This window comes from Hippichthys cyanospilos, chromosome 4 (assembly GCF_059441005.1).
Source record: "Hippichthys cyanospilos isolate Australia breed blue-spotted pipefish chromosome 4, RoL_Hcya_1.0, whole genome shotgun sequence".
Lineage (NCBI taxonomy): Eukaryota > Metazoa > Chordata > Actinopteri > Syngnathiformes > Syngnathidae > Hippichthys > Hippichthys cyanospilos.
This window is the reverse complement of record NC_142372.1, coordinates 23,731,114-23,742,976: the sequence shown is the minus strand read 5'-3', so window position 1 is coordinate 23,742,976 and position 11,863 is coordinate 23,731,114. Positions and strand designations below refer to the sequence as shown.

The 11,863-nt window shown below is 39.3% G+C and overlaps 1 protein-coding gene across 4 annotated transcripts in view; it reads left to right on the top strand.

Annotated features, from left to right (window-relative positions):
• Positions 1-4,577: 4,577 nt before the first annotated feature.
• tp53bp1 (tumor protein p53 binding protein, 1) overlaps positions 4,578-11,863 on the top strand; it is a 22,248-nt gene continuing 14,962 nt past the window's right edge. Inside the window, exons 1-11 of one of the 4 annotated variants that reach the window (XM_088412558.1) lie at positions 4,578-4,671; positions 6,472-6,683; positions 7,914-7,998; positions 8,089-8,182; positions 8,257-8,309; positions 8,376-8,504; positions 9,443-9,494; positions 9,575-9,723; positions 11,232-11,358; positions 11,436-11,530; positions 11,650-11,837. In XM_088412558.1, coding sequence (XP_088268684.1) covers positions 6,504-6,683; positions 7,914-7,998; positions 8,089-8,182; positions 8,257-8,309; positions 8,376-8,504; positions 9,443-9,494; positions 9,575-9,723; positions 11,232-11,358; positions 11,436-11,530; positions 11,650-11,837 — 1,152 coding nt within the window. In that variant the 5' untranslated portion in view covers positions 4,578-4,671; positions 6,472-6,503. Of the gene's footprint in view, positions 4,672-6,471; positions 6,684-6,836; positions 6,974-7,913; positions 7,999-8,088; positions 8,183-8,256; positions 8,310-8,375; positions 8,505-9,442; positions 9,495-9,574; positions 9,724-11,231; positions 11,359-11,435; positions 11,531-11,649; positions 11,838-11,863 lie in introns of those variants that run through there. The other 3 variants (XM_088412559.1, XM_088412557.1, XM_088412560.1) reach the window with 3 other exon arrangements.

The following is an 11,863-nucleotide window of genomic DNA, read 5'->3' as shown; positions in this document are numbered from 1 at the left end:
TACATTAGGGGTTCTCAAACATTTTGGAGTCAGGGACCCTACACAGTGTGTAAGAATGACATCGTTATTCACTACGGACAGCAGGAGGTGCTGCCGGTGCAGCCTTTACCATTGTCCTACCATTGTAGCTATAGCAAACATGGCCGCTTCCGTAGAAGTGCTCCCCCTCTGTGTAATGTAATTTCAAGATAACTAGGCCTATGACTATATTTAAAACATACTGTTGGTCATTAAGAACTCATTCATTCGCAAGTTTTTGAAATTTACAATCATTCAATTTATTCCTTTGATAAACTAATGAATCTTACACGCTGTCCCATTTAAGCCAGCGGTCCCCAACCTTTTTATCGCCATGGATCGGTCAACGCTTTAGATTTATATTGCGGACCGGGGGGGCAGAAGCGGTGCCAAAAAAAACAAAGATCAAGCACAAATGTATGAACTGTTAAACTAAATCATTTCCAAAACATTATTTCTGGTGCCACGAATACCGGTCCGCGGACCGGTGGTTGGGGACCGCTGCTTTCAGCCAAACATAAGAGCCCTTTTTGCTCACCAACATATTAAACTTGACAGCAAGTATGTTTTACTTTACGGCCATACTGAAGTGTACAACATAATAATTGATAATTGTATGCTTCCTCATCCCAAATTGGGTCAATTTTGACCAAAACAAGTTGCTCCCAAATATTTAGTAAATAATCAAGCTCTTTTATGATGACATTGATTACGTGGGTGTATTTGACAAATTCCAAAATTATTATTTTGAAAAATATCTTAAACTGGTTGAATTGATGGTTTTATTGAAGAGTCATAAATACATTCAGAATTTAATCCTCCTTATACATATACATATACATATATATATATATATATATATATATATATATATATATGTTTTTTTATTATCAGATTATCTCACAGAAGTCAGGCCGTGAACCACATGGAAAGTATTGTTTGTTTTACACATATTTGAATGTTATTTTGTTTGAGAACATACAAGATTTTTGTAAATTGTTCTATGAATCTGCAGCAGTAGTTTTCTGGCAACTCCTTTTCAGCCTTACCTTGTGTGATCTGTTGTCTGGCAGACTCCAGGTGATCACTCGTGGAAATCTCTCCAATAACAATCAGCATGCGATACTTGTGGTGTTGTAAAGCACTTCCAGCATGTCGCTGATCCCGATGCACACCGGGCTCCACTGGCTTCGCTTGCTTTACCGGAGTAGCTACCACAAAAGGAGTTTCCATGGTAACAGTGCCGCTGGTGGACGCTGAACTCTTTTCCATCTCCATGACAACTGAGTCTAGAGAACGAATGTTGGGTGCAGAATGATCTCGGAGCACCCGTGGGTGTGGCTGTGGTGGAAGTAGGATTTTTGATTGGATAACATTTAATGTGACTATTTGATGTCACACGTCATTATTGGCCAAAGCATATCAAGTGTATAGCAATTTATGCTGATCAGATTCATGACACATTTGAAACAAACTGCTGAATATGAGAATAATGAGGGCGAATGAGAGTTGTAGATCGTTGCTCTCGAACAGCATGTGATCACTGACTGTGTTTGCATAACTCGCATGAGGACAATATTAAAGTTGTAAATATAGGAGGGTATTATTTTTTAAAACATTTTGTTTAGAAGGTAAACTAGCTCTGGAAGTATGAGAATATAAGTATCACATTTCCTCCTCACATTGATGGCGTATTAAACTGTATAGGACAGACTGAGCTGAAAATAACACAAAAGGCTCTATTTATAACTGCCACTAACGGTACCAGGCAAAGCAATTTTATGTGAGTCTTCTTTGTTCCCATTGTGATCAAAACAATATTATATCTATGTGCAAGACAAAAGAGCCTTCAGTCAGCGTTGGCATAGTTATTTTAGGCTTTTTGGGTCATGTGAATAAATTTGTTCTGTGCCTTTAAAAAAAGTTGCTCAACACGAAATTGGTGTGGTATGCAAAATGCTTAAAAGTATCTTCACAGGTAGAACAAGTAAACTCCACAAAGCATGGCCGAAGCACAAATTTGAACTCGGTGGCACATATGCAAACGTTAGCAACTAACCGATCAACCACTGGGCTGCCCCAAGGAGCATTTTAACCCTTTCAGTGTCAAGTGTTACGGGAAAAGGCAACCCCTAGAGTGCCAGACGACTTTGAGCATTTTGACGGATCTTTCAAGGTCAACAAAATATTGTGTGCTATGTCTAGGTGCCATATGAAAGATTGGCTTCCATTCTTTACCTAGAAAAAGAAGGTAATTAAATCTGTACTTTATCACTGTTTGAAAATAGGTCATTTGAGTGTGACACACCAAGCTATTTTGGACTAAAGGAGAAAATTAGCTTTTTATGAAAAGATGTTTTTTTCTGCACAACAGTGACTTTGCACTAATATTTGTTGGCATCTGAAACAACCCATCAATTCTTCCCTTTGTTGAAAACATGAAAAAAAACAATTAAAATGTGTTTTTGATGGATGGATGGATGGATGGATGGATGGCTGGATGGATGGATGGATGGATGGATGGAGGGAGGGAGGGAGGGAGGGAGGGAGGGAGGGAGGGAGGGATGGATGGATGGATGGATAGATAGATAGATAGATAGATAGATAGATAGATAGATAGATAGATAGATAGATAGATAGATAGATAGATAGATAGATAGATAGATAGATAGATAGATAGATAGATAGATAGATAGATAGATAGATAGATAGATAGATAGATAGATAGATAGATCATTTTTGTCATAGATTAGATTAGAACACCACGACTGCAGTATCTGATTGGCTTAATATAATAAGGCAAAGAGTGTCATCTATCCATTCATTTAAAAAAACAAAACTTGAATTTGAAGTGTTGTCACTGGCACACAATCTCAGCATTTACATAATGAAAATTCTTGTCACTGACACTGAAAGCGTTAACTGGGACACAAAGAGAGGAAGGTACACAACCTTTTTTACATATTCTACAATTCAAAATATTAAGTGTTTCTGTGACTGTGATTTACATATTGTGCATCACATTTTTTTTAAAGTTATTTTTAGTACCTATTACCTACCCAACCATGAGCCTTTGCGGGAATTAGGCAAACAACTTCTGCTGATGATGTAACCTCTGTTTAAATTTGAACTCTACACAAGATCCTGTTCCTATCACATATACAGACTACAAATCCGTTTTTTTTTGCAAGTACAAATTGCTATTTTACAAGTACAAATTACTTTTGCGCTAAATTTACCTGCATAGTTTACGTTCAAAAAGAAAAACAATGCTATTACTGTGGTTAGAGGTGGTGCTGTGCCAAAATGAGTTATTTCCTCAAGAGCTCATTCCCAATGTTTGTTTTATAAACTCAACAAATTCTTTAGTCGTAGGATGAATTATTATTTAGATTACTATTATCAGATTTGATGGTTTAGTCACATTTTCAAAAAAATGTTATGCTTCTCTTCATAAAGTGGGAATAACATTGCATTAGAAAACAATGAAATTGATCTTGCTTATACAGTTATACACCTGTAAATCGCTGATCCAAGAGTCTCCCCTGACAGCAACAACCATACACTCAATGATCAAGTAAAATGCATGTGATCTACAAGCATGGGGAGATTATGCAAACTCCAAACAAGGAGGGCTCCAGCCAAGATTTAAACTCACAACCTCTTGAATGTGAGGCAGGCGTATTAATCACCACTTTTTGAGGGCCTTTTGGTTTATCTATCTTGAAAATGCTGTGTGATTTTCTCTCATCTGAGAGGCAATTTCTATTTGTTACTGGTAGTTGATGTTGAGTTGACGCTGGAGATCCGCTATTATTTTCAACTGTGAGTCAGCATAATCCATTGTAAACGACTCTGTAATCTACTGGCCTCTGCTGGTAAAAGTGAAAAATGCTATCAATTTTATTTTTATAATCTCGCTAATCTAATCTATGACAAAAATGATCTATCTATCTATCTATCTATCTATCTATCTATCTATCTATCTATCTATCTATCTATCTATCTATCTATCTATCTATCTGCCTGTCTGTCTGTCTGTCTGTCTGTCTGTCTGTTTAATATTCACTCATTCTACTCATTCATCTCATTCTACCTTAGCAAAATAGATATTGTTCTTGACTGTTCCATAATACTTAATATTTGCACTACATTATTACACGAAATAATGATGCGTTTGCACTACCAGGGTCCCATGCTTCTTCAACTAATCTTTACGGGTCAAAATATACTTTTTTGTGAAAATAGGATAGCAAATGAAATACTTTGTTTTGCTATTTTGAATGTGCTTTGCGACACACGTCATGTATGAGACAAGGCCTCGAATGGGACGCTGTGGGGCAACCCCCCCACCTCACTCCCGAAAAAAAAGAAATACATAATTGAACGCATCCAATTATTATAATTGCCATCTCAGCCATTACAGTACGCTTATAGGTGTTCTTATCAATTTCTGTGCTTCTAGGAGATCCAATTAATGATACATAGGCTATATTTTAATTTCATATATTTACTTGCACTGCGTGCGTGCACTCCACACCCCGTCTGATTGTTCTCCAGAGGCAAGGAGCATCTGAGCGATGAAGGACGTGTTTGTGCTGCGTGCTCCGGGACGCTAAACACGCGAGTGGAATCTACCTATTGTCTTATCAGGTAACGTCGTATTGTTCCTTATCTGTGGCTCGAACGACATGTAGATGAACAATGGAGGTGCAGTCAAAACAATTCCCCGCGTCAGCTTCCGCGGGCTTCTGTGTTCCAATTTAAGGGGGCGTATGAGACATTTTGGCTAATGGCTGAGCATTCGTCTTCAGACGGATTTGCCACCGCCCTAGACGCACAAATGACGAGATGACACATGAAACTTGGCGGTGGCGTCTATAAAGGTTATGTTAACATCCGCAGTCATGACACTCTTTACAAATGGGCACGATCGGGTCATCACCATTGTGATCGCTACCATTCATTTGATCTCCCCTAAGAAACAGCCATTGGAATGGGACCTGTGAATGGGATGCTGAGTGGGAAATCAGTGTCAATGCACGAGTGTTTAAATGCAAACGACTTGTGACACGATCCATTAGTGAGCCATACCCAGTATTCCCCTCTGAACTTTCTTCATCCTCTACCTCTACATTTTGGACAATTATATGCTTCCATTGCAACATTGGACCCTGGTCCTGAACACATGTCTCCCACTACTGAGGCTTGAATCTTGGCCCTGGCTTTCCCGTTTGGCTTTCCCGTTTGGAGTTAGTACAAAACAAAACTGTGATTTTGTTTTGGGAAATAAAGGCATAAAGGATGCGAAAGCACGTGGAGTCACTGTCTTGAGAAACCAAATAGCAAATCCGACACCTTGGGGTGGCGAAAGACTCTTCAGAAATCATATTTAAAAAAATATATATATCTACCAACTGAAAAACATTGCAATACTGAAGGGTTGCAGACCAAGATATATCCCTGCTTTTATGTCTGTACCTTGATTATTGTAATAACAGCTGGAGCTGTGGTTTTGACCAGAACAAAGATCAGAATGATCACTCCAGTCCTGAAGTCTTTACGCTGGATTCCAGAATAGATTTGACAAATTCTGCTACTGGCCTCCATACATTAAAGAAATGCTGGTTGAATATAAACCTGGTAGGACTCGGGTCAATTAGTGGAGCCCAGAGATCAAAGCACTACAGCATCATTGCAGCATTTTGGATATTTGCGTTTCATTTCATGTATTCATTTATTTTATTTCCTCCAATGTGTTCAACACAACATATGTATTTATGAACAAACGAAAAAAAAACCCAGAAAATTTCCATTTGTTCTGAAGTAAAATTGATTAAAATTGAATTATTTTCTTTATAATTTTATTTTAATTCCCAATAAAATATTTACAGTTGACCCCATTATTCGCGAGAAACGCGTGCATAGCAAAAAAAAAAATCTACATATTATTGTCACTGTTTTTAACATACTGGTATTTTACCTGTAGGGCCCACTTGAGAACAGAATTTCCTGCATGAAGCTCGTTAGATAAAATGAGTTTGACACCCCTGGTCTCGTACTAAAAAAACAAACAAACAAACAAAACAAAAACCCTGGTCTCGTACTCAAAATGGAATTTTACAGTTCATGTCGAAATTACAAGCAATAAGATAAAAGAAATGGCCAGTAACCATTTTTAAATGTTCGCTAACCATAAAACCAAGCAAAGGGTTCCGTGACGTCACGGCTTCGCTCAAACCAATGGGATTCCTCCCGGCCCGTTTTGCCGCGCGGCGCATGGCTGCATGAGCAGGGGTGTGTGTTGTACTTGTGTTTATGTCCTAAATCTAGACGAAAGTCGCCAAAAGTAATCAATGATGCACACTTGTATACATCATTGAAGCGGTAGACTCGTTCAGCTGACAAAACGACGACTCGTTAACACATGTTCCTTTGTGTACGGTCGGTCAGTCCGAGTCTCCTGGCCGCGGCCCGACCTCATCATGGATCTCGACGGAAGTGAACTGGACTCCAGCCTGCCTCAACCGGAGAACCCGTGCCTGATCGTGGAGGACTCCCAGCCGGACAGCGTCGCCTTGGAAGACGACCCGGAGAGCAGCTATCGAGCCGTGCTGGCCAGGCGTCTTTCCAACCTGCAGCCCAGCGCATGCAGCCCGGTCCTGGTAAGCGGCGTCGCCAAAAAGAAACATGTCGAAACATTACGCCTCCCTCGTCACGCCGTTAAACAGACAGCTATATGGAAGCCGTGCCCTTTTATTTACGGTGACGCGAAAAGAATACAGGAAGTCACGGTCGATTAGTTTGTTAGGCCGCAAGACGTCTTCGTGGTTCGGTTTTACCACAGGATTCTAACCTTCACACAGCCTAACATTAGGAACGTTGCCACCGCTTATTAAGACTGCCACGATAACCATGCAGCCTTTCTAAAGAAAATCTCAATTCGAAAAGCAAGGTACCTGATGTTTACTACTTCATTGCTCCGTGCGACGCAGTATTTTTGTACAGAACTTTCAAATACTGTACAGTTTACAGTCATTTTGATAGTAACCTATGTGTTTGCGTCGATTTAAACGGCGTTGTTGTGTGAACGTAGAACTTCATTGCAGCAGTTTAGTCGATTGCACCGTGCACTGCAAAAAATAACATTTTGACTATTGACTATTTTTTAAACATGAGTTGTTTAGAGAGGCCAGTGTTAACATTTTGAATAATCCTGGTCATTCGTTAAAGGGGTTCCTTACTTGTTTGCCAATGTTCAGCAGTAAAATGTTCTTATTTTGGAGACGACTTTAAATATTTCTAAGGTACAATTAATACCTTTAAAAATCACATTTTGCCACTTGCTGTCAACTGAAGATGCCAATCTCTGCTAAAACCAATGCACTGTAAAATAACATTTAGACAGTGCTGTATTGTTTAACATGTTTTGAGAGGTCAGTTCATGGTCATTTTGAATAATCCTGGTCATTTGTTAAATGAGTTCCTTACTTGTTTACCAATGTTCATCAGTAAAATGCTCTTATTTTGAATACGAATTCAAATATTTCTAAGATACTTTGAATAACACGTTGGCACTTGCTGTCAACTGAAGATGACATCATATGATGTCATTGTAGTCGACGGCAAGTGACAGAATGTGCTCTCAAAGGTGTTGTACGTACAATACAATACACTATTCTTGAGAATGTAAACATAACTGCCCATAAAATTACGTCAATTATTTTTGCTGTATCAATCATTCCTGTATCCGTGGCATGAAAACTATCGTTTGTCGTGAGAGTTTCTGAGAAAATATCGTCCTTCAACATTTATCATGTCACACCTAATTGCATACATCATTTTTTTGTTTTGTTTTGTTGTTGACATAACAAATGATAACTTATCTTTTTCAGGAGCTGATATCACCACCAGGAAGTAGAGGCTCTCAGACGGATAGCCAATCAGAGAGCTGCCGTAGTAACAGCCAGGCTGGTTGTGGTCAGTTTTTTTTTCTAACAATGGGAGGATTTAGCCAGCATGTTTTTGTCAGCCTAAGAGAAACACTTGTGTTGTTGTGTTAATGTGTAGGCATTCCCGCTCTGCCCAATCACAGTTCAGAATGCCAAGACGTGTGTCAAGAAGAGAGTCAAGTTCTCACCATTAACCCTCCAAGCAAACTAAGGTAGTCCTTGGCCATTGCTTTGGCAGATTGCTCATGCTCAGTCAGACAAGTATTTTTAATCGGCAATATTTCAGGAGTAACTTTCCAATGGATTCTGATAGCACCACACCCTGCGATGAGGCTGAAGGTATTAGCTCTTGTCATACTTCAAAGAAGACCTTGTCATGAAAATGACGTCATTTTTGTCTTTCAGATGGAAACTCGCAGTTTGGTTTCCTTGCACTTTCACAGAGTCAGGATTTTGTTGTCAATCAAGTGAACAGCCAAAAGGGAGATGAGTGTGACAAGCCTCGACCAGGCAGCGAGGCACACTCCAAATTAGGTATCGAGACCATTTAATACTCAGAAAAGATTGAACTCTTTCAGTGCCAAGCCTTACCTGAAAGGCAACCTCTAGAGTGGCAGCCGATTTCGAGCATTTTGATGGCATTTAAGTATTAAAATTTGTGTAAGTCACAATAGTATTTGTGGGGGATCAGAAACAAGCAGACACCTTTTTAACCCAACAACAAAGGATTTGATGCAAACAACAAAATAACCACACAGATTTTTTTCTCCATAGTGCAATGGGCTCTTTTGCGGAAAAAAAAAAAACATTCAAGAATGGCACAAAGGTGTTAAAGAGCAAACCAACATTAAATGCAAGAAATTCACTGTTTTACACAAAAGTAAACTCAACGTTTTAATTCTAAGATATTTTGTTTGTCCTGCATATCCTTTCATATTTAAGTCATTTTTTACACACATTGCATTGCATAATTGCCTATTTATACATGTATGATGGAAGGCAGTCTGATTCTTGCTGTACTGAAAGCATTTAAGAACATTGAAAAAGAAATGCCTTTCTCGGAGAGCCTCTTTTGTGTCTTTGCATTATTGGATTAGTACCGTTTAAGCCATTCCTGCCAGCTTGTTATATAGCCGTCAAAAGCTGAATGAGTTAATATGTTGATGGTATGTGTTGTCTTGTTTTTCAGTTTTACTGCACATACCAAATATTACACTGAAGCTTGCTTGAAAGACAAATGAATTGCATCAAAATTGCAATACTGTATCAGAAAAATATCAATTCTTTCTTTTCCTAAAGTTTTTCAGCTCTAAAGCTAACTACAGATTCAAAAAAAATGCATCCAAACACTTGTAACCACTGGTAACAACCATGATCAAGATCTATGGTAGAGATTTTAAGAGAAATTAAGTTGACGCAGGTCAAAACTTTGGTACAGTACCACCCTCTTTATGTGCTCCTTTTTCTTTCAGAGCGCAACAGCAACACACTGACCTCACAGGATCTAGTATGCAAAGTAGTCAGGTATATCCCTGCCATTCTTTCTGGTTCTGTTTTGCATTGTTTTCGTTTGCCTGCCGACTCAATTTCTGTATCTTCTCAAGATCTGAGGTGAGTTCCAGCAGCCAGGCAGGTCAAAAACTGAATGTTCAGGTGCTGCTTCACTCGCGGTGCCTCAAAGACTCTGGTGAGCTGGAACAGAGGGACCATCAGTTGTCATCTCAGCAGGACATGTTTGACGCTGATAAGACAGGTATGTCCGTTTGCATGTCACACATGGAGAATTAACTCTTTCAGTGCCATGGACAAGAATTCTCGTCTTTTAAAATGCTTACGTTGTGTGCCAATGGCGAAAATTTTCATCAAGGGGGGGGGCTAAAAAGGTCTGAGACTAAATGAAGTTCAACTTTAGAGCCAGAAGTTAGTAATTGTATTCTACATTAATTTAGTACCAGCTGTTTTAGACCCTAACCCTCCTTAAGCCAAAAACCTGGAAAAATATTGGAAAAAAAAAAGTATCTGGAATTTAATGTCTGGACATGAAAAATATGAAATAATGAAAAAATATGTCTTTGGGTGAATGAGTTAAGCAGGTACTGTATTCTTCAACTTGCACCTCAATCAATAATCAGCTGCGTTTTGTTGGAAATGTATCACATGGGATGATTCCAAAAGATGAGATGCCTCAATTTTCTAGTTTTCAAAAATTGTAATTGAGCTGACTACAAAAAAAAAAAAAATCCTAATTTTGCTTGCACATGTAAACAAAGCGAAGAGTCACTTTTGTTACGGGCTCAGTTTTCGGCGGCAACTGACTTAGTTTCAAGAAAATGTACACAGCTCGTGATAGCTGGTGTTGGCGTACTCTCACACAGGTGATATGAAAGTAATAAGCGCATTCTGTATTTCTGTAGGGCTGCTTCTATTGCATATCTTGGTATTCAGAAAAGAAAAAAAAACATTTTTGTTTGGTGAAAAACAACTCTAAACACAGAAGACAAAATAACACCTTTCCCCTGAATATAATGAATGACCAAATTTGATAATTTTTTGCTAACCTTAACTGAATGTAAAAATACGACCATGAATTTGTTCAATGGGAAAATGAGACCTACCAAAGACACATTTGGCTCAGCCCAGTATGTCTAAAAATGATCCTTACCAACGGCAGCGTGTCAGGATGTCAGCATAAAGTGTGCAGTTTTGGTTGAAGTCATTAAACTGTCTCTGCAATGTAATCCAACTGCTCTCGGAAGCACTTGAGCGCTTCTAGCTAGCGACTAATTTATCCTAGAGCCTGCGCTAAATGCTGGCAACAGACACTGTTCGAAAATGCCAGCGTGTTTTTTTTAGTGCCCCGAAATTGCGACTCACCACTCACTTCCAGAAGGACAAAATAGTTTTTGCAGTAGAAAGTCACGCTTCCTGGAAAAACTTCAAAATAAAAGCATGCCAAAGCTCTAGTGTCCATACATCGGTATAGTTAGGTTTATTTTGAATCGTTGACTGGCTCTTCTCACCACATTTGGCTGCGTGTTTTACTGTCTTGCAGAGCATTCTCCTATATATTCCATTGCACTTTTGTCCCAACAAATAAATTAAGACAACAGAGCTTTCTCCTCTGTTTTTCATTACACTTTTGTCCCAACAAGCCATTAAAAAAATGGATCTCATGCTGTGCAAGTTCTTGTCGTACCAGATCTCATCCCATCATTAAAAATGAACCTATCGTGTGTGTGTTTTTTGTTACTCCTTTGTCAGGTACTGCATTAGACAGCACAGTGTCTGAGCCAGAGCAACAAGATTACCCCACCTCCACATCAGCTCACACCCTGCGGCTCTCGCATCTTTCTGGACAGGAATTAGTGGCGAAGCAAAGCTTATCCCAGTAAGGCACCTGATAATTATATTGCACACACAACCTCTTCAAAGAGAAATGATTTGAAATTCAAATTTCTCCTCTAGAAGCTCTCTTGATTATGTTGCGCCAACTCCAGACAACGTTCCTCGTGCACCTTTGATTGTCCCCTGCTCACCAACTGAAGCAGGGAGCCAGCTTGGTAAAGAGAACATTATTTTATTGAGAACCCCCCCCCCCCCCCCCCCCCCCCCCAAAAAAAAAAAAAAAAAAAAAAAAGGGCCAAGGCTGTTTTGAGTTGAGCAAAGTTTGCTTTGTCAGGTGCCGATGAGCCCATGGATACCCGGCAGTCTGCCGAAGAGCGAGTTGCTCAAAAGGATGACCTTCCTATGGAAACGGAGGCCTCCTCAAAACCGCAACCTCCCACTTCTACTCCTATATCCCAGAATTCAGCTGGTTTTGTGTTAGAGCAGCCTCTGTCTTTACCCTCTCAGCCAGAGTTATCACACGTATGTATCATGTTTTGTATTCCGTT